General features: G+C 35.2%; 4 protein-coding genes across 4 annotated transcripts; 1 reads left to right on the top strand and 3 right to left on the bottom strand.

Moving 5' to 3' along the window:
* The first annotated feature begins 2,005 nt into the window (after positions 1-2,005).
* LOC123659008 (D-amino-acid oxidase) lies at positions 2,006-7,117 on the top strand. Its single transcript, XM_045594289.1, has 8 exons — positions 2,006-2,163; positions 2,587-2,690; positions 3,620-3,823; positions 3,958-4,183; positions 4,933-4,997; positions 5,359-5,476; positions 6,042-6,150; positions 6,946-7,117. Exons 1-8 carry the CDS (start codon positions 2,080-2,082, stop codon positions 7,047-7,049), a joined length of 1,014 nt encoding a protein of 337 aa, XP_045450245.1. The 5' UTR covers positions 2,006-2,079; the 3' UTR covers positions 7,050-7,117.
* LOC123659009 (omega-amidase NIT2-like) lies at positions 7,026-15,066 on the bottom strand. Its single transcript, XM_045594290.1, has 6 exons — positions 14,985-15,066; positions 11,759-11,905; positions 9,923-10,107; positions 8,336-8,504; positions 7,886-8,119; positions 7,026-7,301 (listed from the first exon to the last, which is right to left on the bottom strand). The coding sequence occupies exons 1-6, from the start codon at positions 15,049-15,051 to the stop codon at positions 7,213-7,215; spliced, it is 891 nt and encodes a 296-aa protein (XP_045450246.1). The 5' UTR covers positions 15,052-15,066; the 3' UTR covers positions 7,026-7,212.
* A 2,048-nt stretch (positions 15,067-17,114) lies between these two features.
* Positions 17,115-22,058, bottom strand: LOC123658934 (omega-amidase NIT2-like). Its single transcript, XM_045594225.1, has 6 exons — positions 22,037-22,058; positions 21,306-21,452; positions 20,062-20,246; positions 19,580-19,748; positions 18,575-18,775; positions 17,115-17,339 (listed from the first exon to the last, which is right to left on the bottom strand). Exons 1-6 carry the CDS (start codon positions 22,056-22,058, stop codon positions 17,230-17,232), a joined length of 834 nt encoding a protein of 277 aa, XP_045450181.1. The 3' UTR covers positions 17,115-17,229.
* A 2,933-nt stretch (positions 22,059-24,991) lies between these two features.
* LOC123658933 (proteoglycan 4-like) lies at positions 24,992-25,639 on the bottom strand. Its single transcript, XM_045594224.1, has one exon. It carries the CDS (start codon positions 25,637-25,639, stop codon positions 24,992-24,994), a length of 648 nt encoding a protein of 215 aa, XP_045450180.1.
* Positions 25,640-25,982: the final 343 nt, after the last annotated feature.

Raw genomic sequence — 25,982 nt, 5'->3', positions numbered from 1 at the left:
AGACGATTAGCGAAAATAGAATTCCTATAAAAACCCATTGACGAAATAGGAATTTTTCAAGCAATAAAAGAAGCTTAAAATCAAACAAAAGCCGCTGACGCACCCTAAACCTCATCTTACAAAGATGATTATACCTACACAACCTGGTACATACACAACCTGATTCAAACACAATTTTGCTTTATAAAAGTAGACTATTGAATTGGCAACTAACTCGTCAACTCATAACTATCTCCATATAAAAAACGGCTCCTTTGATCATAAATAACAAAACAAGCTAAATAACCAGATTTTTGTAATGGGTTATTCGCAATAGACCATATGCATTCTTCAGAATAAATAATACAAAATTACCAATAATGACATACACCGCTCTTCGTCGCTGACTAGTAAAAGCAATAGCAAAGCAAAATTAGAAATAATTTACCAAAGTTTTCCAATAAGAAGAGGAGTAAAGCAAGGCGACCCACAATCGCCAAAACTATTTATAGCTGTGCTGGAAACTACCATAAGGAAACTGAACTGAAAATAAAATACGTTCTAAATAATATTAATAGCAGCTTAAATAATATTAACGGCTTATTTAAACCATTTAAGATTATAAAATATATGTTCGCAAATATATGTTCCAGGGAACTGGACATACACATAATTGTGTTTGCTCGCAAACGAAAAAAAAACCGACTTCAATTACATCGACGAGTAATACAACGTAGATCGACGCAAAAATAGTCAAGTAACTACGCGTTATCAAAGATTACTCAAAAAGTAGTTATCAGATCGCAATAAAATTTATATGTGGCCACATGACAAACATCAGCTATCGATTAAATTAAAAATTATCAAAATCGGTACACCCAGTAAAAAGTTATTGCGGATTTTCAAGAAGTTCCCTCAATTTATCTGGGATCCCATCATCAGATCCTGGTTTCCTTATCATGGTACTAAATTTGGGATATCTCCTTTCCAACAAAATAAGAATTATCCAAATCGGTAAATTCAGTAGAAAGTTATGCGGTATAATACAACGTAGGTCGACAAAAAAAGCGTCAAGTAAAAACGCATTATTAGATATAACTCGAAAAGTAGTTGTTAGATTTCAAATAAATTTAAATGGGACCAATTGGCACACAACACCTTTCGATTAAAATAAAATTTGTCGAAATCGGTCCACACGGTCAAAAGTTCTGATGTAACATACATAAAAAAAATAAAAAAAAATACAGTCGAATTGAAAACCTCCTCTTTTTTGGAAGTCGGTTGAAAATGTGTGACTAACGCATTCAAGAAGCTTATAAAAATAAGCCTAGCAATTTTATTTGTAACTTCAATGATCAAAATTTCTTCCTATCTGGTGTTTGTTGTCATGTACACATGCAATTATCTAATGAGTTTAATAAGTTTTGTTTGTTATGGGGTTGATGTGTTTTATTGTCGTTCCAATCCCCAAATCAGGCTTCCCCATAATTTCGTTGTAGACTGATGAATGATAGCCTAATGTGAATTTTTTGTATTCTATTTCATTTTGTCATCTTAATATATATTATAAATTACGAGTCAAGTTATTTGTTCGCGATGGACTCCTAAACTACTTAATCGATTTTAATCAAATTTGCTCACCGTATACAGTTTGATCCAACTTAAAAGATAGGCTATATTTTATTTTGATATATGTAATTATTATATTTAAGAAAAAAAATAAGGCACTACGAAGTTCGGAAGGTCAGGTAGTAATCATATAAATAAGTTAAAAAGTAAGAGTTAACTGTGTTATTCTACATAGGTATATGTTTTGAATAAGTCGATAACTTGTTGAAATAAGCTTCATATCTTAATTGCTTGACGATATCGCTGTAGCCAACTAATTATTCTATATTTACAATACATAACAAGATTGTTAAAGGATATGCTATTGTTTATATGACCTTTAGAGTGCATTAGCATATTTGATAAGGGTAAGTGTAAAAATGGTCATTTGATAGGTACCTACAAAAGATTCAGTCTTACTAAGTATCTTTCTATGAACTGTCCGCCAGAACTGATTATTAAATATAATATAAAATAAATTTCAAATTTGTAATGACGAAAGTTGCAGTGTTAGGTGCCGGTGTTAACGGTTTGTCTTGTGCTGTGAGAATAAAAGAACAATATCCCTTTATTGATGTAAGTTTGTATCAATTACTTACTAACTAAATTGTTTTAATTTTATCTTTTTTTATATAAATTTTATTCCGTCTATTACTTTTACGTTACGTTTTATTCAAATTACATAATCAACAGTCAGTAAAACTTCAACCACCAGCCAGCCCACCCCTGGGAAACAAGCTCTTTATAACAATTTTCTTATTTTTTTACACACTCAGCATTAGTAAGATTTTCTCCTGTGACGGAGGTCTGAAAACACAATACGCAAAGCACAACCCACGACACATGGATGGGAAGACCAATAAGTTCAAAGACTCGGACTAGAAACCGCGTTCGTATGCTAAAGGAACTTTCATCTCTACAACAAAAGAAAACTTAGATTGAGATTTGTTGTACTGCGGTTATATGTTACTATTGACAATATTTTTTTTTTGTGTTTAGGTAGTCGTCATAGCAAAAGATTTCAGTCCTAATACAACTGGCGATGGATCTGGAGGCTTGTGGAATCCATATCTCTGTGGAAATACATCACAACAACTTTTGGGGTCAGTAGATATTTCATACTATACCTATTAATTTCTGAGTTGAACTGGTTTTGTTTGGAAAATGCTACCAGCGTTTTTATCACCATTCAACGCGAACATGATCTCTTCGACATGATGGGTTGACTTTTGAACTAGTTGTGAATTACTTGAAGGGTTGAATAAAATAATGAAACCACGGCAGTATTCTGATCGACGTATCGACCACCGAATCCGACCGAAAATCGACACCGAATCATATTGGTTAACGGTCTGAACACTACAATTTTTTTTTCCTTTTTATATATTTTACAACGCTCACTAAAGATAAAATACAAATATTTAGTTATTATGCAATTTAAGATTATGACCTATATATTATAGAAATTCGTTTTACATTATTATTAAATGTTTATTATGTAGTCCAGTAAATATAGAAGGAGCTACTGCTTTGTGGAATTACATATTACGTAAACTTTAACTTTGCCAAAAGTGTCTACACGTATACCGACGTTGTTCTTAATTACATTAACTTTTTACTTAAGCTCGAAGATCATCTATATATATATACATTATTTATTTGTCTAAATATATTGTATGTGTTTATATAAAACTGTACACCTAAACCATCTACATATGGTATATGGTATTTCCTCTGCCCAAAGGTTGCCTGGAAGAGATCGCTTATTAGCGATAAGGCCGCCTTTTGTACTTATCTTATGTTTTTATTTTTATAATTTTGCTCACTCTTGGTGTACAATAAAGAGTTATTATTATATTTCTTGATTAATACTTTAACTTATAGTTTTGCAAACTATAATTAGACAGTGTCTAATTTGATTGAAAATTGTGACTAATGCTTACATAAAAAAAAACTAATCAACTTTAAATGGAAAAATATCATAATGCCTTTTCTTCGTTAATTTCAACATTTTTATGAATTTAATTTACAGCAAATGGGGTGGTGAGACCTACAAGTATTTGCATAACCTATGGCTGAATGAAGGTTGCGATATATCCCTCGTGCCAATGTATGAACTACACAGGATAAAAAAAGATCTCTCTATACACGATTGGGCTAATTCTGTATTTGGCTACAGGATATTAGATAAAGTACACCTGGATTACTTGAACGGATTATCATCTGTAAAATACGCGTAAGACGTAACTATATTTATTTGAATACTTATTTAGTTTTATTTTTTAAATATCTCTTCACATATTAATTGATTTTATACAAAAAATGTCTAATATAGAGAAAATGTTGGTTTTTTAACTTTTTTTTTTGTAGAGTTGGTCGGACCTTTACCTCTTTTGTAGTATATCCTCCAACACTTTTGAAGAAGATGTACCAACAATTCAAAAATGCTAATGGTATTACGATACAATCTAACATAAACTCTTTGAGAGATGTAAAACTAGATGATTATGATGTCATCATTAACTGTATGGGTCTTGGAGCAAGGGAAGCGGTTCCAGATCCTAAAATGATGCCAATCAGAGGACAGATAGCTCGAGTGAGTGACAAATTTAGCAGAAATGTTTTGTTTTACCTTAACTATCTTTGTGTTTTAATTACACTATTTTACCACAAGCTGTTGTTAAATGGGTCGCTGATGAAATAAACATTAACCTGCTCTATTTGCTTAACAGATTTATTGAATATAAATTGCAACGCAGCATAGGAATAAACATAGATTAAAAAATTGCAGTAAATGATATGAATGCAAAAAAGTGACTGAATAGAATGAGTGTTAACTTATAACACTTGAATTTTTATAATATTTCGCAGTTCAGCAGTTTTTTATTACAGTCCAGCAGCCGTTGAATGTAATTTAATCTTTGTGAGTAGGTTCGGTAGGACGCCCAACTTTATCCTGTTAAAATTCTCGATACATTTTTTTTGTATTTTTTACATGGTACCTATTGTAGTGAGCAGGTCTAAAAAACTTCTAAGTTAAGTAGGACTAGAAATACACACATACCACTAAATTTGTAGAATTATATGACGATTTTACTATACAAATATTTACTTAACTGTAAAAAAAGTCATTCGGCTACTGGTAGATTATTACTATGCCGACAATTCTCTGATGTTGTTAACATTATCATTCCCTATGGACGAATTTCCTAAGTATATCTTATAAAAACACGGACAAGTGCTGATTAAATTCTCATAGATCTCATTGCCTCTTATATCTCGGTATAATTAGGTTTATGAGATTTTTTCCATATGGTTGTTGCTACATTGTGTATTTTCGTTTAGGTTTCAGCGTCTTGGATTAACCAAGCAGTCGTAGAGGAAGATACTGCTTATTATATTATACCAAAGTAAGATTTTCTTATTGTTTATTTTGTATTTTGGTAATTATCGCCTTGTATGCGTACTAAGTACATTTTTACTGAAATTCTTCCTATTGTGAATTTGCTAAATATTTTTTTGCACACGAGCCCTACGAAATACCTTTGCGATATGTCCCTTTTGAATGTGTGGTAGTGTATGCTAATAGAATAACGCTATTAGCGTCAGCCCGCCTTTTTTATGCAATATAAATATGTTGTATGAAACTTTTTGCCTTAACTTTTTGAGGCTTTAAATATGCAACTGAAATAAAGTTCAAAATAACAACAAAAAAATATTCCTTTTAACGTTTTTTATCATTTATAAATATAAATTATTTATAATTTTCAGTACACATACCTGCGTGTTAGGCGGCACTAACCAAAAGAATAATTTTAGTACAGAGGTAGACGATGATGACAAGGATTTCATCTTAAATGGATGCATGGAAATAATGCCGGAAATCAAAGTTAGTATGCTACTTAACATTTATCTTTTTTACCGATCCTACGTAATCCCTGCTGAAAGTTCCAAATAAAAAAAAATGATTAATGGGAAATTATTATAAACTATTATGTGTTTGAAACAGGCATTCAAAAATGTTCGTACATTTTTTATTTGGGCTATCAGGATTCCAGTTCGTTTTTTATTTGGAACTCTCAGCAGGGATATAACAAATATTTAAGTTTGTTACCAACATTAGGCTACGCCAAAATGGATTTGGATGACAGAGACATGTTTTGGTCTAAATACTGTCGTGGGTTCAATTCCCACTTTGAGTCTATGCATAACATTAATTCATACAAGTATACCGCTATATAACCGTTTCACAGTACCACCCACTCTTTAATATTGTTTCTGGTATCCGAAAAAAGTACAGAATTAAGATAGAAACATCCATGCCACGATATAGCTGACACAAGTTTGTCATACATAAGCGGGTACTGATTTTCTGTGCACATGTTTGTTAGCTTTTATATATAACTATTTAATGTTACTGCCTTAAGGCATTTTATCATTATAATTACTTTCAGCACGCAAAACTCATTACACACTGGGTTGGTTTACGTCCGGGAAGAGATGAAATAAGACTCGAGTCAGAAGAAATTGATGGTAAATTCTACATTCACAACTATGGACATGGTAAGAAAAATTTCTTTTTTCCTTTTTTTAAATTATTTAAATAAAGTTTATTATCTGCGGAACTCTATTACTTTTCTGTTTCGTCGCCATTTTGGGTTGTCATTATTTTCAAGTACTTTAGGCTGTTGCAAACGTAATGTATTTTTGTCCGGATGGAACTGGACGCGAAGTTTTGGAAATATCGTTTCATAGAAACTGTAAACAAAAGAGCATACGTCACGGATGCACGGACGGAATGGGAACGGGAAGCGCGCGGGAAGGAAAAAATATCGAAAATACGACGTTTAGCACGGCCCGCCCCATCCGTGATTCTGTTGTGTATGCAGTAGCTCCGTTCGCTCAACAGAGAGAGAGCTAAAATAGGGAATCACCTACTGTTACTGAGTTACTGTTACTGCGCGTATGCGTTAAAAATCCCTGACAATATATCGAAACAAGACGTTTTTAGATAAAATCCGATCAAGATGTTTCATTATAGTGAGTGAAAATCTCGTAAACATTAGAAAACAAATTCCCATTCAAGTGTTACTACTGGCTACTGCCACTAACCGCATTCCGGTCCCCGACCCCGTCCCGTCGAAGTTATAACTCCGTTCCGTACACGTTACGTATGCGACCTTTAAACTATTTTCGCGTCAAGTCAATATTAAAATTACTATTTACTTTTTAATTAAGTATTGATATAATACAAATTGCTTTGTATTTTTTGTGTATTTTAAACTCATTTTAAACGACTTAGATTAGAACTGACTGTGATGTTTTAAATAATTTCTTTTTTACTAATGTACGTTTTAGGTGGAAGCGGGTTTACATTGTTTTGGGGCTGTTCGTATGACGTTCTCAAAATATTTGACGATTATATGAAAACGAAAACGCAGAAAGAAAAATCGAAGCTATAATTACATTATATATTAACATATAAAATATATTTTAATAAATATAACACAGTAACCAACGAGTAAATTAAACATTATTACATATTCGAAACAATAGTTTCATTTCTTCTTGTCTTGAAATATACATATAACACTTTGTTAATGGCTAGAAATCGGCATTATTGCTTTACTTCTTTTGAATTGTGTCGTATATGTCTGTCCTTCTCTGAACTCTAATGGGTATTTGGCTTCTAACCTCTTCAACTACATTTAAATCTGAAATTTTTTAAATACAAATTGAATTATAAATATTAGATGGCTTGTAATAATTTTGCACAAAATTGGAAATTAAACTGTAGTCAGTGATACAGTAATACGTAATTTGAAATATTGACTAAATTTATTGTTGATAAATAAATAAAATAAAAGCCTCACACTAAACGACCCCCTCTAGAATTAACTTCTGCGTCGGGGGTCCGGAAACACACAATACACAAGCACAAACGCCCAGACCATGGCAAACATCTGTATGGCCAATACAAATGTATGTCATGAGCGGAGACAGAATCCGCAACCGCCATCGTAACAGCCGTAACCGTTGCGCTCACGGCCTCGTTAATTATGTTGTTTTTTTTTAAATCAAATTTTCGGTCCATGGTTCACACCGTGCCTTTGTTTCTTTACTTGAGAAACAAATTGACGGTTACTACATGTTCTACTATATTTTTATTTAAATATAATACTATTATTGTTTATTTATTATTATTACTATTTTATAACTTATCTAAAGTAACTTATAATATACGCGTCTTATTTTTAAGTCAAATATAAATGTATGGTATAAGTTTATGATTACTCACCAACATCTGCCACGAGTGTACCTGGGCCCTCACTTAGCTGGTCAACGACGGTCGCCCAAGGGTCCACCAGTAGAGAATGACCCCAGGCCACATACCCCGCAGTGGTATCCCTCGCAGGACTCACTAGAGCTACCCAGAGTTGCTCATCGTTGGCTCTAGCTCGAGCTAATAGTTCCCAATGCTTTGGGCCTGTTGTCATATTGAACGCTCCCGGGTATATGAGTAGTGAGCAACCTGGTTAGACAATATTGATTGATTGTTATTACAGAAAAGTACTGTATAATATTGTGTATATAGCGTCTGTATATGTATACGTATGTATGTAAGTATGTAAATACGTATGGATTGTATATAGTTAATTGCCGTTACATTGCACGCTTCTTTTTGGTGGGTAGTCTAGAATAAATTACTATTTAGTGATAAGACCAAAAAATGTTACTTTAGTGATACCTTGCTTAGCCATAAGGTGTGCCATTTCTGAAAATCGCAAGTCGTAGCAAATTCCGATTCCAATTTTGATTCCTTGGTAATCGAATGTGGTTATTTGGTCACCAGCACTTAAAACTTCAGACTCTTTGAAGGTTATTTTATTTGGTATGTCAATATCGAAGAGATGCATCTGAAAAATATAGTTTAATTTATTGATTAATGAAATATTCTTATAAAAGCCTCGTCTATTGTAAATGATCCGTACGGTTTTAATCTCTATAGTTATGTTTCTATGCTTTATAGTATTTTTAATAAGTTTTCTAATGAAAAAAAGGGACTACTTATTCGGAAGCATTAAATTGCTTACTTTAGAAAGAGACGATCGTGTGTGTAAAGTATGTTGTAAATATTTACATTTCTATATTATATATATTCAACTTATAGACTCACGCCGAGTTGCACGAAACAAAATTAAAATTTAAGTAGAGATTAAACCAATTTAATCACAAGAATTTCATAAAATTCTTGCGATTAAATTAGTTTAATCACTACTTTAATTTCAATTTCTTTTCGTGCAACTCGGCGTCACTCGTGAAAGCATTGAAAGGAAAGATTAACTTACAATATTCCTAGCTAGTAGACTAGTATAAGTATAGAAATATTTTTCCATAGTTTTTTTTATCACTTTTAAACAAAGTTGCCATTATTATAATTAATTTTAAATTTTTTTCTCTTTCTTTTTTTTCTACATACTTTTCCATTCCATTATATTTATAAGTTTTGTCAATTAACTTAAAAATATTATTTTTCTGTTAAACTTTTTATTTTTTTAGATTTTGTTTCAATTTGGAGACATAGTTTTTTATTTGACTAGGCCGGCAAACAAGTTACGACATACATGATGGTAAGCGGTTACCGTAAGCTGTAGACGCCTGCAACGCCAGAAGAACTACAAGCGCGTTGTCGACCCTACCCCCACCCTGTCCGTGAGCTCTTACCACCTTACTCACCACAGGAACAACGCTACTTGATCGCAGTGTTATATAGCTATTATCTTGTGTAACATCATTTTGAAGTAAAACTTCTTTAACTCCATCAGATTAATCTAAAGCACATTCGTTTTTTCTATATTTTTGTTCACACGTACGTACGCACGTTTTAATTTGGACACGTACGCATACGTGCGTACGCGTTTTTTACACTATTTTGTGTCATAACTAAATCATCTTATTTATTTTTTATTGTAATCGTTTATAAAATTTACAATACAAACAATAATAAAAAATAGCAACAGAAAATCACTAAGGTTTCAACCTGCGCTATCGTAATCCACGTATACATATCAATTATTTATGAATGGTCACAGCGTCTTTGGTGCGACAAAGCGAGTACTGCGGTCACCAACCCGCCTGCCCAGCATGGTGACTATGGGCAAAACACATGAGTTCACGTTATTTTTGACGTAAACTTGTGGAGGCCTATATCCAGCAGTGGACTGTATAGGCTGTAATGATGATGAATGGTCACAGACAATGTACGACTTCTCTTCCAATACTTAAAATATGAACGAAAGTACGAAAAGCACTGAACGCCAGTCCCACTGGTCACCTTCCTGTGCGTGGCCAGGAGCTCCCCGCGGCCGCCCCACACCGTGCACGTGTTGTACAGCGCGGCCCCGCGCCGCTCCGGCAGCGTCCCCCCCACCACACACACCCCCGCTTCCGCCGCCGCTTGGGACAGCGTCCGGGACGTCAACCCCGACGGCACTTCCTCTGCGTACTCCTCGAAATACTCTTGAACATTGTGTTCAAACGTGAGGTGGATTAAGCTCTGATCCTTCTCCCAGCAGTGGGATATTACAGACTCGAAACGTCAGTACTGTGTGGCTACGGTACTAAAGAATATAGCCACCCCCTCTCTTCCCGTGGGTGTCGTAAGAGGCGACTAAGGGATAACACAGTTCCACTATCACCTTGGAACTTAAAAAGCCGACCGGTGGCGGGATAACCATCCAACTGCGGGCTTTGAAATACACAGGCCGAAGACGGGCAGCAGCGTCTTCGGTGCGAGAAAGCCAGTAACCTGTAACTGCGGTCACCAACCCGCCTGCCCAGCGTGGTGACTATGGGCCAAACACATGAGTTCACGTTATTTTTGGCGTAAACTTGTGGAGGCCTATGTCCAGCAGTGCACTGTATAGGCTGTAATGATGATTGTGTTTAAACGTGAGGTGGATTAAGCTCTGATTTTTCTCCCAGCAGTGGGATATTACAGACTGAAGCATTGTGTTCAAAATTACAAACCTTAATTTTTAATTGTGTTCAAATGTCGAATGTATTTTTTGTGCGTTATAATCGGGTATACCGGTTTTGATGATTCTTGTTTTTTTATTTATTTATATACGACTAGGTAGGCAATCAAGAGTACGGTCTCCACCTGATGGTAAGCGGATACCGTAGCCTATAAACGCAACAACTGAAAGATCGCTAGCGTATTGCCGACCCTCTCCAAGAGCTCTGGCCATCTTACTAACCACGCGAGTTCAGAGCAGTTTTATTTATGTGTGATCTTCTGTAAGGTACTTCGACAATCAGGTTGCTACAGGTTTTCAGCAGAATATATTTTGCTGTGCCTTACTTCAGTAATTGTTTGAAAGCGGGTGCTTGTCACGTCGTCAAGTTTAAATTAGAGCGAGTATTTGAGCTAAGCCTAATAATGCGTATTTATCGTTTGCTTGATGTAAATTAAAGTTAGTTTTTTTTTTTTTTTAGAAGAAACACATACAGAAATACATTGTTAGTCTTAATAAAAATTGAACTTAGTTTTACAACTATTAAAATTATATAAAATTATTCAATCAGCAAGATTTTTTTTAAGTTTATATTAATGATAGAAGGTTTATATTAATGATATAAATTATATGAAGTTGTGTCCGAAACTTCGCCCGCGTGAAATTTAACAAAAAGTTATTGTTCAGATTGCAGAGTTATAAAATAAACAAATTTCTAAAATAAAAGTAAAAAGATGCTCCTTATTGCATCAGCTATCTGCCAGTGAATGTCCCGTCAAAATCGGTCCAGCCGTTTCAGAGATTGGCCGAAACAAACAGGCAGACAGAGAGACAGACAGACAAAAATTGTAAAAAAAAAATTTGGTATATGTACCATGTTTACATCCATATGCATTTAGTAAAAAGCGGTTATTTTAATATTACAAGCAGACACTCCGATTTTATTTATTCGTATAGATAAAAAAATAATAGACTAGAAAAATAAAATTAAATAACCACTTCAATTTAAGACACACTTCAGCTTTCCACTGTTGTAACATCAAAACCGAATTCTATCTCCAAAATTGGCAAAATCATCGGCGAAAAGCGGATGGAGCCATACTCTCTAAAGAAGAAGTAGAATCAGCAAATTTAGTTATCAACTAGGTACTAACTTGTTCCATACGGTGAGTTGAAGCATTCCGGCAGGGCCACCAATTGTGCTCCCTTTTCCTTAGCCTTGTGTATCTCACTGACAGCAGCTGCTAAATTTTTAGCCTTATCTGGTCCCACTGACAACTGTACTAAGGCTACTTTCAAAGCTAAAACAATTTTTTTTATTTAATTTAAATTTCCATTATTGTATTTATTTTTATGTATATTTTTTTGGTAACTCGCTCGCGATGCTTCTGGTATTGCAGGCGTCTACAAGCTACGGTAATCGCTTATGATCAGGTAATCACGTGGTTGCCGACTTAGTTATATTTAAAAAAAAAAATCCTCTTTTGCAATTCTGCATTGTTACAACTTTCGTTCAAATTTAAACTTAAGTAGCTTCAATAATCGGCGAAAAGCTGATGGAGCCAGTCTCAAGAAGAAGAAAAAGATCGAGTAGGTACTTGAATTTTGAACTATTACAATCATTTTCATTTTATGTTTTGTTAAATAACTGAGAAAATCCTCTTTACATGTTATTGTATTATTTTAAAATATTTTATACTTATTATATTTTTAAAATTGTGTAATACATAGATGCAAGAGCGGATCCAGCTTTGGCGCCAGGGAGGGGTCAGTAGGTGTTTTATTAATGTATGTAAGTACTGTACTTAAAAATATCTATATTGTGCCTAGTACTTGTACCTAGGTCCTGGACCCAGCCCAGGGGGGGGTCATGACCCCCATGACCCCCCCCCCCTGGATCTGCCCTTGCATAGATACATATCAGTTAATACTGAATTGAGAGAAAGAACTGGGCTTTCATGTTCATCATACATTTGTTCTTTAGCAACGATTACATATCATTTTACAATTTGTTCACAGATAATAACCTCTGTTATCACTCTGCATACATATATCAACTGCATGTATCATCTAACCAATACTAAGACTGCTTTACTTATTAGGTTAAGCTATTAGTTTTATTTTGCACTCAAATTGTTAAATTTTTGAAGTTTTAATACAATTATTCATAGATCTTTGACCTACACAATATTTTTATTTTTGACTTGTAGGTTTACTTTACACAAGTAGGTGAAATGACAAGTATTTACATGTAGCAGATTATTGTATGATACTAATTTACAGATAGAGACATTAATACTAAAAGTATACGACATTTTAAATACATTTATCACTGTAAAATATCTCGTCTGTCCCCCCCCCCCTCCCCTCATTCAGGTCTCAGTGTCACTGCACAATGTTACTGTTTCACAAAATTTCACTTATCATTTTTTTTTTGTACCTGAAGCCTTACATCATTTCTTAAAGAGTTAACACCAAAAATAAGTTTTGACTTCTATTGCTTCAAACATACATATGATTTATTTTGGCCTTAATATATATCTCATGTATAGACATCAGTAAGTTACAATTTAATTTTATTTATACATTTGTTTATCCAGGAAGTTTAATAATTGATAACAATTACGTACACACAACATATAATCACAGTTAATTATGCTTTAGCTGTAACAGTAGAAACTATAGATATATAAATGTTCTGCATCGTATAATTTCAGCTGTACAATTTAGATAAGAGGTTTCATTACTTCTAAATGAAACTCTTTTTTAAATTGTTTTACTTTTATTATCTATTATGTAGGAACAAGCGAGTTTATCATGCAAATATTGAAATCTACTCACTTCCTAAATATTAAAGAATAGCGAAATATTTATTTTTAGTTAATATTTTATGTATTACGTTTTTCGGTAAAAAAAAGTTTTTATTATGTAATTGATGTTTTGGTAAAGCTTTAGATTAGGTAAAACCGAATTTCGGGACCGTGGGGGGATGGGGGGGGAGAGGGTGGGGAACGCTACCCCTGGTACCACTGTCACACCTCGGAACCCCATGGTTATGGAGATATCCATGGTTAAAGTTTTGGGGTTAGAAGAAGAATTTCGAAAGTTAGAGGAACGCTTGGCTCCGGCGCTACGGGAAGTGCAGCCCTTCCGCCCTTGCGTGCGAAAGCACGCTCACTCATGCTCCGTTCCGCAGCGGAGGCTGGTCGCCGAAGGCGACCAGCCTCAGCCGCTCCTCTACGCATTCGTTCGCGCGCTTTAGCACGGCGGGCGAGGGCTGCCCTCCCTTCGCGCCTCCGCGGCACAAAAAAAAACACTCTAGGGGTAGGACAGACAAAGACCACATGGACAGTGGGGTGCTCCGATTCGGTTTTGGGTATTTTTCGAATTTCTAAACCTATATTCTAGCACGCAATGTTACTAATTTTATTAGAATATTATGTCTGACGCGTTATTTTGTTTAAAAGTGTCGATTTGTCACACAATGCAAACACTACGAGCTCAAAGGTATTATAATAGCTTTAAATTCTTCTTCTAACCTCAAAACTTTAACCATGGATATCTCCATAACCATGGGGTTTTGAGGTATGACAGTGTTACCTTGTATAGATTCCCCTACACCCTCCACCCTCCACACCCAAAAACCCCATAATTCGGTTTTTTTTTGTACGGAGCATGAGTGAGCGTGCTTTCGCACGCAAGGGCTGCACTTCCCGTAGCGCCGGAGCCAAGCGTTCCTCTAACTTTCGAAATTCTTCTTCTAACCTCAAAACTTTAACCATGGATATCTCCATAACCATGGGGTTCCGAGGTGTGACAGTGGTACCAGGGGTAGCGTTTCCCATCCTCTCCCCCCCCATCCCCGCACGGTCCCGAAATTCGGTTTTACCTAATCTAGATCTTAGCCGATGTTTTTAATAAATAAAACTGACTATTTATTTTACTTTTTTCTATAAGACTGCTGTAATTTGTAAATATTTATTTGCAGTAAATAATTTTAATATTCGGTGATAATAAACTAGACTCAAAATTAACTATTCACTTCGATTTGATTAGCTACTGCTTTTTGTACATAATTTCCAGGATCTAAATACAACTACAGATTATTAAGGAATAGTGTAAAGAAATAAACTACATAAAAGAAACGACCAACAGATTTCTTTCAAGAACACTACAGCAGTTTTATCGTAAATAAAATTATAGTCTATTTATAAGAAACATTACAGTCTTCTGATAAACATTTTCGTGTTGATAAATACTTCTATAGTGAAATTTCAAATAAAAACTTTTACACTTAATTTTATGGTTTGTATGCCTTTACTCTCTCACAACAGTAAATCAATTTAGTTAAAAAAGAAATCATTTTTTTTAATACTATACCATTTACGTAGTGCCGAGGTTTTCTTAAAAACCGAGGATGCACAGCGTCTGTAGCACTTTCGGACATATTCACTCGTTTTTTATTTACAATATATAATTGTAATAAAATACACTACCTTTTTTCAACATATTAGTAGATAGATATTTAAAAATTTCAAAATAATGAAAATATGATTAACACGGTGTTTATCAAATGTCACCCAAAGTAAATTTGAAATTAAACAAGAGCAATGTGTCAATGTCATAAATCAGTGCTTCATAGCTGCGATACCGATAACGCTGATAAAGCTACCTCTGACGTCACTAAATAAAGATCTTTTTAACGACACCTTTTAAGGTGGGTTTAGACCAAACGAACGAAGAGCTAGAGCTAGAACAAGAACATTCTTTCTTGATCTTTATGTGTAAACGAAAACTCGTATTCAGCGTTTACATAAAACGAACAAAGAGCTAGAGCTACAACAAGAGCATTCTTTCGTAATATTTTAGTGTTTTGTGTAAACAAAAGCTAGATCATCTGAACGAATATTCTTTGCTCATTCGTGTCAATTCAGTGGTTGGTATTGGTAATGCTTCGCTGTCTGACTCTGACAGCGAAATCATAATTGCAAGTGCAGCATTTATTATCTTGTCGCAAAAACTCAAAAATAAAAGAAGGAAGAGACGTTGGTGGGTTACAAATTTAATTCAACGAAGGACACTGAATAATGTATGTGAAACACATCTGCAATTTTGGTAGACTTCTATCATTAATAAACATTATTCTTTGTATTAATCCATAATTTAATCGATTAGATATGTATGCAATCGCTAAAACACAAGAACGCTTTGAAGAGATCACTCAGGGGCGCGATCACGCCCGAACACGCAAGAACGCTGTTCGCGCGCTCTAGCGCCGTTTATATCGAGCGAGCGAGCATTCTTAGAATATTCCATAGAATCCTTGCAAACGCACTAAGAACAACGAAAGAATGCTCTACGCCTGTTTACACTAAGACAATTTGATATAATGGGGATAGAATGAGCATTCGCTCGTCTGATGTAAATCGACCCTTAGACGTTGCCATTCCGTACAAAAATTGTTCAACTCAATGCGCAGGAATCCCCGCACGGCTTGACGCAGTGAGGATTAATAAGAGCGGCAGTAGGGCGCGGCATTAAATTATAACGTTGTCAATGAGATCGCCATTACGGTAGTTACCTATAGTAATAGGTAATAACTACCGTAATAGCTATCTCATAAGAGTATTGTCCGAGTGACTCTGATTCAATAGTAATTTTATAATCAAATATAATATTTTTTTTATGAAATTCATAAAATAATATCTAAGTATAGCATACGTGTTTAACAAAAACCTCAACTTCTTTTTCCTCCTTTTTGAACCTCAATGAAAAAAATACATGTACGTATAACTTTTCATCGACACATTATTATTGAAGAAAAACTTTTTATGCACGCTTGATTTGGGGAGTAGCTGTTGAATACGTGCCGAGAACATTTGGGAAAGTGTGATCGGGCGAGGCGAATACAACAAGAGAGAGCGGCGCAAGTACATATTTTATTTCTCTCTTTCACTCATAGCCAGTTACGTTTCAAATATCTAAGACATAGTGCAGGCCTATTGCTAAAGAGGTTTTACTTCAGTCGTAAGCTCTAAAGCACACTCGTTTAAGTAAATTTATTGAGTTTGGTCATAAAGGAAACCTTATTCAAAGGGGTTGTTCCAATAAAATAAATTATAATAAATAGTAAAATAATAAGGAACAACGAACAGCAGCTTACTTCATATTCCATCATTGTTTTCCAAAATAGAAAACAATGGTACACTCTAAAGAAGCAAAGCTCAATCAGTAATACGGTCTTAAATTACACATCTAATCTGCCACTATGATATAATATAACGTTATATGAGTCAATGCCGGTAAAAAATATACCGGTTTAATGGCTCCAAAATAACGTTATTTAAGGTATCGTTACTTCATAAATAATATTATGTCGGCCGAGCCAAAATTTAGCACAATTGCCTTGAGATAGAGAGGAAACAAAAGTAAAAATGTGTATCTGCTTAATTCTAAATTATTAAGACGTTGGCCCATTTTAATATTTTAAAGATATTTTTTGATTGTACAATGTACAACAAATATTTTCAAGTCTGGTTTGACAGTCCAGAAATTACAAACATCATCATAACTCAAATCAGCTCAATGGAGCGCTACACCTAGGTGTCTATGATATATAACCAACTTAACTTGAAACCGGGAATTTACAGCAAGCTTTTACGTGAACTGTGTAGCCATCGATCTTCTGAGCTCTAATTGATATTTGCCTTCGAACCTCTTCTACTAAATTTAAATCTGAAAAAAAAAACAAAGTAAATACATTAATGTATTAGATTAATTGTATTGAATTTTTAGATATGAAAAATGAAATTAAGACGTGGGAATTTTATTGTTTCCATATTATGGGGCCATCCATAAATTACGTCACACCTGTAGTGGTAGAGGTCTATTTTATATCACATTTCAAAATATAATATATGTAATTATTATTATTAAATTAATTTTATTTTTCGTACCTATGTTGGATTGATGATGATTTTATTGAAAATTTTAAAAAACTGAAACTGATGCTTAATTTAATAAATAATAATATACATCTGTGAAAATGCAAAATATGTGAGGTCATACTAGGTAAGGGAAGGGTCTCGTAAGTGTGACCATCTGTGATGAGGGAATGAAACGCTACTGTTTTTTGTTTACACTTTCGTTTATTAGAAAGACCATCACGATACTAATGTGTCACCGACATGTATAGATGGCCCCAAACACTCAATAAACATGTTTGTTCCTTTTTTATATAAATTAAGAAAATAAAACAAGCAACACCAATTTACTTAACAAGGAAGTGCCAGACAAGAAAAACAAATGAAACTATAAAAACAAAAAGTATAAGAATTAACCTACAAAAACTTTCAGTATTTCTTCGTACTAATATTCCTGCACAATAAAATCTGTATGTGTGCGTGTTCAGACAAAAATATAGCGATTGCAAGCTAAATTGAATATTATTGAAACGAAGTTCCTTACGGCAGGCTTGACATTTGGCTGGGCGACCGAACTGAAAAAATGTGACACTAAAACCGTAAGAAAAATATATAACGGAAGTGACGTAATATCAGTCATACGACTGTTTAATATGACGTTTGTAAAACAAAATATTACTAGTAAACTTTTTTAAAAATTATTTATGTAATTTTATACTGTCGACAAAAATAAATAAAGACACATGTTTTTTTTATTTCACTTAATAGTTTGAATTATTATTATTATTTTGTTTGATTTATTTTATTTTACGGTATTGTTACTGCTATTTTCTAAGCTGCTTAATTTCCTAAATACTTTTATGTACTTAATTAAAAACCAATCAAAAAAATAAAAAATAAAAATCAAGAACTAGAAAATATATATACAATTCAACATTTTTTTTTCAAATTGTTTTGCTTCTATACTATCCGAAGGAACTTCGTTCCTACCTGGAGTCCCATGACACCACATAATTTTTGATGTATTAAATTGTCGTGGTAAGTTACCGATGTCCGCAATAAGTATCTGGCGTTCTGTTCGTGCAACGACTGTGGCCCGGGGATCCACGAGCATCAAACACGCGTCCGCCGAGCTCGCGAGCGCCACCCATAGTTGCTCGTCACCAGCGCGGGAGCGAGCAAACACCTGGGTGGGCTCAACTCCCATTATTTTACCAAACGCCCCCAAATACACCAACAGAGAGCAACCTGTAAGTTAACGGGGACTAAACTGTCATGCTTGGGTCAAACGCATTAACGTTTAAATATCGAAAACTGAAAAAATTAAGTTCCATTTGTGGAAGTATTTGCCTAAACACCAGTGGGTCGATTTTCACTTGAAGCAGATATTTTGCTTTTTACAGTGTTTAATGTTTCCATGTGTTTCTGATCTCGGACTACGTCCTAGTCGGTTTCCCTACAGAAACACACGTAAAGCCACTCGCTCGTCACGCTCGCACATCAATGCGATTGTTATCATAAATACCTAATCTGTATTAATATTATAAAGCTGAAGAGTTTGATTTTTGTTTGTTCGAACGCGCTAATCTCAGGAACTACTGGTCCGATTTGAAAAATTCTTTCAGTGTTAAATTGCCCGTTTATTGAGGAAGGCTATAGGTTTATATCGTAACGCTAAAACCAATAGGGGCGGAGCACCAATGTAGAATGTTTCAAAATCGGTTTTTTTCATTTTGAGAGCTTCCGCTGCGTGCCCTGCGTAAACAGTAAAAGTTTTGCAAAAATCATGTATGACAGAATTGTTGTTTATTTGTATGACAAATGTTAGTAGTTAATACAGTGGAACACAAAGAATATGCCTTAGCCACTAGGCAATTGAGACATTTACTGGTAATTCATTTTGCTTCTCTTTCTAGCAGACATTTTTTTTGAACAACCACATGATTTACGAACTTCAAATTTGATTTCCCGTCCCTCAAATTTAGATTTAGTGGAACATATTAGTAGGTATTTATATCCAAATAACGAATTACTCATAAAAAATAAGCGTACCCTGCTTACTCATGAGGTGGGCCAATTCTGGGAAGAACAAATCATGAGAAATCCCAATACCGATTTTTGTTCCTTCATACTCGAATGTGGTTATTTCATCACCAGTACTAAGAACGTTTGTCTTATTTAAATTTTGTGTGTTTGGAGTGTCGACTTCAATGAAATGCATCTGAAACATAAGTGTAGCTTGAAATAGACGGATGATTTAATATTTTCAATATGTTAATTGATTTTTATGAATAATAAATCAAAATAATGTCGTTGACTTAAAAGCCCTTGATCTGTTATCGATATTTAGCGATTATCGGAACCAACTTCAAAAGCAGGATTAAGTAGCTGAGATATGCATACCTCATACAGTCATATACCATTACAAAATTAATGCACATGAAAAAACGAAATAAATTCAACTTTCAATTTTTTTTCTATTAAAGTTTATAAGTAGGTATTTTTATGTCGATGCCTCGTTTCTGTCTTTATACCTGTCGATGGATAGCCAACAGTTTCCCGCGGTTGCTCCACACAGTGCAGGTATTGTAAACTTTGTTCCCGTATTTTTCAGGCACAGTGCCGCCAACAACACAAACGTTAGATTCCGCAGCAGTCCTGGCTAACGCTCTACAGGTGCTACCAGATGGTACTTCCTCTGCGTAATCTTCAAAATAATCTAAAACCATAATTTTTAACAGGTCTTTAAATAGTATATAAAATTAGGGATAACTCTAAAAGTAACCGTCAGATCTCGATTGAATTTAAATGAGATTACATGACAAGCACCAGTTTTCGATTTAAAAAAATCGAAATCAGTAAATAACTAGTTACGAGATAACACACAAAAAAAAATACAATCGAAACGAGACACTCACTCCTTTTTTGGTCGATTAGGGAATGGTTCGTTTTGCTCAAATATATTTTTTTTTTTCGTTCACTTATATATATTTTTAATTTAATTTATACAAACCTTATATATACTGAGTCCGAAAAACAACAAAACATTAATTATTTAAATAAAACGCAGTCGTACAGACATACCGCCGATTAATTTTTACTGATAACTTGTTAAGTAGGTATCGATAAAATGACCTGTCAGAAATTGAACAGTACCAGAAAGCGCACCGTTTCTTGTAGACAATTTTCATTTTGCTTTTTTTTGTCGTTGCATGATGCTAATAGCTTATCGGGTAAACTTTTTACATAAACAAGAAAAAAACGTAATATTAGCAAAGGACTAGCGGTCAGTGATTTATCCATGCTCAACACAAACATTTTATTGAAGTTAAATCAGAATATAAATTGAATAATTACAGAAATATACTCAGAACCTCTTTCCCCTGCTATCTGGCAAATCATGCTATCAAACAGATGATATTAAATTAATTGTTTAATAAAAAATTTAGGGACTTTTTTTAAAAGGTGTCAACACTTCACTCACTCACACATCTTTAAAAAAGTGGCTTCAGTTTTCTGTTCTAGGTGCGTTATCTACCTTTTTTTACTTGATCTATGTCAAACAGATAACAATTTGTCATATACTTCAATTACACCATCGAATTTCAATTAATGCTTGGATATTTCTATTCGCAACGGTGACTCTAAAAGTTGTATTTTATTAATCACCGGTAAAACAAGCCTTTAGTTTGGGCGGTATTTGTGTTTACGTGTTCCGGAACCTAATATAGATTTACACCCTTGGAGGCGTTTAACATTACGTAAAAAGTGTTCTAACCTGTTCCGTAGGGTGAATTAAAACATTCCGGCAGTACTATTAGTTGTGCACCATTCTTCTTAGCTCTGTGTATCTCACTCATGGCAATTCTCACATTTTGCGTCTTGTTGAACCCCTTGGATAATTTCAACAGAGCTATTTTAAAACCTTTAATCGAAAATGTTTTATAGATATATAAATAACCCTGATAAACGTTCAGGTTTAGCGGTGGTTATAGCTGAAGGACACAGGTTCGATTTCCGCTCGGAACTGATATTTATACTTGTATTTCTATTACTTTAAACTTAAAATTAAAAATATAAATTTTATTTAATCACTAGCTTTTACCCGCGACTTCGCTCGGATTGAAGCCATTAAATAATTAAAAAGAGATTTTATCTTTCGTATTTTTTTTTTTTTTTTTTAATAAAAAGTATCCTGTTACTTCTAATACCTCCAAGAATATGTTTACAAAGTTTGATGATGATCGACTAAGTTGTTTTCGCGTGAAAGCGTAACAAACAAACTTACGTTCACATATATAATATTCGTACGGATGAATATAAAAGAAAAATAAAGACTGTTTTAATAAAAGTGCGTAGCCTTTCCCTTTTGTAAGCAATTGAAAAATAATCGAATTGAACGGAAGGATCTGAATTCACATATTTTTCTTTAATTCATTTTAACACATCTATTATATAGATAGGTACTATTATATTATTACGTAAAACGAAATTTAAAAAATATATTACCTTTTTGTCCTATTCCAGTCATGTTGTCGACTATTTTTCTTTTTTCTCAAAACAAAGGACAAAACGTTATACGATATTATTGACTTGAATTTATTTTATTAAGTTTGAATTTTCAAATAACGCCGGCGAAATACTAAGTAACGTCAGAAACAGACTAAATACAATAAAATATGATAATTTCAAGTGAGAGAGACAATAGCGTTTCAAAGTGTCAACTTACGAGTTGTTATCACAAAAGAAACGAAAGCAAAAAGAACCTATTTTACTGTTGCCATACTATAATAATTTTTTAGCTGGTAATGCTACTACTATCGCTCGTATTACTAAGCTAAATTCGAATACTATTATTAGTGTAATTTGTTAAACAATTAGGATAGACCGATAGGACGGCTGAATATAACGCTTTTTAGTCTGGAATAGCACAATGTTACTTTTAACCGACTTCTAAAAAAGGAGGAGGTTCTCAATTCGATTGTATTTTTTTATTGTTACCCTCAACACAGAACTTTTGACTGGGATTTCTTTTTTTTAATCGGAGGGTGGTGCATATCGAGTGATCCCATTTAAATAGAGATGTAACAAGTATTTGTCGAGTTATATCTTATAATGCGTATTTACTTGACTATTTTTTCGTGTACTTCCGTTGTATTACTTGACGATGTAATTTAAGTAGGTTTTTTTTTTTCGTTTACGAGCAAATACAATTATTATATTGGAACAGTGTAGGTATAGTTGCATGTTTTGTACAAATAATGTCATTTAAATAATAGATAATTTTAATCAAAAGGAGCTACAATACGTGACCTGTTTTGTATCTTATTCATTTAGATCGCAGATACAAGTGAAATATGCATGTTTCAAATGAAAATTGCATGAGTAATTGCTTCACTTCATTCATTTTATGACATTAAAATAAATATCTTATAACATATGCATAGGATCGTCTATTCTTCAGGTAAGAAACTTAATTCTTGTGTTGTAGGTACCAGCAGACTGATATAGCTATTTTTTTTTTGATAAATTATACATACTAGCTAACCTGGCGAACTTCGTATCGCCTTATTTTTTTTTCTTAAATATAACTACATATATCAAAATAAAATATAGCCCCCATCTTTCAAGTTGGATCAAACTGCACACGGTGTGCGAATTTGATCAAAATCGGTTAAGTATTTTAGGAGTCTATCGCGGACAAACAACGTGATGCGTAATTTATCTATATTAAGATGTAAGGTGTTTGACTCAGAGTTCCTTCAAATGGTTCAATGGTTCTGTAGGTGTAAAAGATCGCGTTCCACGTAAAAGATTCCTAGCAAATTTTTAAATTTGACTGTTTAAATTGAGGAGCCACTTTGATAGTTTGGTTTGGCATAATACCTTCCATGAACGCGTAAGCTCGACTATAATTTACAAAATATTCTTCGATAAAAATAATTCGTTTCGATATGCGGTTATTTAGTTTCATGCAGCAGTTAGTATATTTATATTTCACTTTATCGGCATGTTTTAGGGCCAAGAAAAATAGAATTGGATCGGTTATACAGAAGTATATTGCCAGAGTAGCTCGTACCTATATCAAAACAAAGTAATTCTTTGAAAAGGGCTCAGATTTTTTGATTGTTACTGAAAAAAAAAACTAGTGCAAATATAATAAATAATTTATTACTATCGGACTTATAAAGCACGTACATGAATACATTCAATCACTTAATCCATTATAAACTGAATCTTAAAATTATTATTATTATGCAAAAATAATATATGAGTATAGAACATAATACTGCTGTTGTCGTCTAAAACGTATATAGTCTAAAAAATGACAAATACTATGACCAAAAAATTATAAAATCTCTAAATATTTTAAACATATGAAAGTGTACATGGTTTGTCTGTACAACGATAAAAAAAACTGGAGCCGTTTTACTGGATGGTGATAAGGCTTAACTCGTAAAAATGTGTGCCAGTAACTATAGCGCTTACGACAAATTGCATTGGTCGTTGAAAAATTTTCATAACACGCCCAACATGTCTGGCATAGACATAGATTGGCCCGAACACGCACTACAACATTTCAAATACGGAAAAAAAAACTATTTAAATAACGCCTTAAACTACTTTCTTATTCATAATAAATATAAATCCTAAATTCTTGTAAATTTTAAACAATATTTTATTAAATAGCAGTCTTTGTGCAAGGTTATTTTCCATTTAATTTCTGATTCGGGAGGTCTGAAATATATTTAGATCTATGTTTAAAAACAAGTTGTATATTGACTAGCTGTGTATTATGAGAATTTTCTATGTAATTACAAACTTAACATCGTGCGTATACATAGCTCTCTGAACTCACGGCGCGAGTTTCACACACATATGAAGTAGTCCATTGAAAATTTATATTTGGACATTTTTGTGATGACGCAATTTTATTTTTTAGAAATTATGGGGGCCAGGGGCTTGGTGTGCAATTACATCCAAGTTTGTTGGGTTGCAACCCTTGCCCCTGGTCGCCATTTTGAAAAACGAGTGTAACTGATTTTTATGGTTTAACGCACGTTAAGCAAATAGTAACTCATTGCTATCACTTAGCTTAGCCATGCCCTTAGGCGTGATATAAATTATAGTAAATTAGAACGCCGTTTTCAAACTGACAGTAGACGGCTGATGTAGGGCGAGGGTGCTCGTGACATGTGACATGTGACATGTAGCGACACGGCGCAGTGTGCCCGCTAGTAGAGGAAGTGCGCGGGCTGGTCCTTGCCGCGCTCGCGTCTGATGTAGGGCGAGGGTGCTCGTGACATGTGACATGTGACATGTAGCGACACGGCGCAGTGTGCCCGCTAGTAGAGGAAGTGCGCGGGCTGGTCCTTGCCGCGCTCGCGTCTGATGTAGGGCGAGGGTGCTCGTGACATGTGACATGTGACATGTGACATGTAGCGACACGGCGCAGTGTGCCCGCTAGTAGAGGAAGTGCGCGGGCTGGTCCTTGCCGCGCTCGCGTCTGATGTAGGGCGAGGGTGCTCGTGACATGTGACATGTGACATGTGACATGTAGCGACACGGCGCAGTGTGCCCGCTAGTAGAGGAAGTGCGCGGGCTGGTCCTTGCCGCGCTCGCGTCTGATGTAGGGCGAGGGTGCTCGTGACATGTGACATGTGACATGTAGCGACACGGCGCAGTGTGCCCGCTAGTAGAGGAAGTGCGCGGGCTGGTCCTTGCCGCGCTCGCGTCTGATGTAGGGCGAGGGTGCTCGTGACATGTGACATGTGACATGTAGCGACACGGCGCAGTGTGCCCGCTAGTAGAGGAAGTGCGCGGGCTGGTCCTTGCCGCGCTCGCGTCTGATGTAGGGCGAGGGTGCTCGTGACATGTGACATGTGACATGTAGCGACACGGCGCAGTGTGCCCGCTAGTAGAGGAAGTGCGCGGGCTGGTCCTTGCCGCGCTCGCGTCTGATGTAGGGCGAGGGTGCTCGTGACATGTGACATGTGACATGTAGCGACACGGCGCAGTGTGCCCGCTAGTAGAGGAAGTGCGCGGGCTGGTCCTTGCCGCGCGCGCGTCTGATGTAGGGCGAGGGTGCTCGTGACATGTGACATGTGACATGTAGCGACACGGCGCAGTGTGCCCGCTAGTAGAGGAAGTGCGCGGGCTGGTCCTTGCCGCGCGCGCGTCTGATGTAGGGCGAGGGTGCTCGTGACATGTGACATGTGACATGTGACATGTAGCGACACGGCGCAGTGTGCCCGCTAGTAGAGGAAGTGCGCGGGCTGGTCCTTGCCGCGCTCGCGTCTGATGTAGGGCGAGGGTGCTCGTGACATGTGACATGTGACATGTAGCGACACGGCGCAGTGTGCCCGCTAGTAGAGGAAGTGCGCGGGTTGGTCCTTGCCGCGCTCGCGTCTGATGTAGGGCGAGGGTGCTCGTGACATGTGACATGTGACATGTA

This window comes from Melitaea cinxia, chromosome 13, assembly GCF_905220565.1.
Source record: "Melitaea cinxia chromosome 13, ilMelCinx1.1, whole genome shotgun sequence".
Lineage (NCBI taxonomy): Eukaryota > Metazoa > Arthropoda > Insecta > Lepidoptera > Nymphalidae > Melitaea > Melitaea cinxia.
Note: the sequence above shows the minus strand (reverse complement) of the source record. Positions and strands in the feature narration are given on the sequence as shown.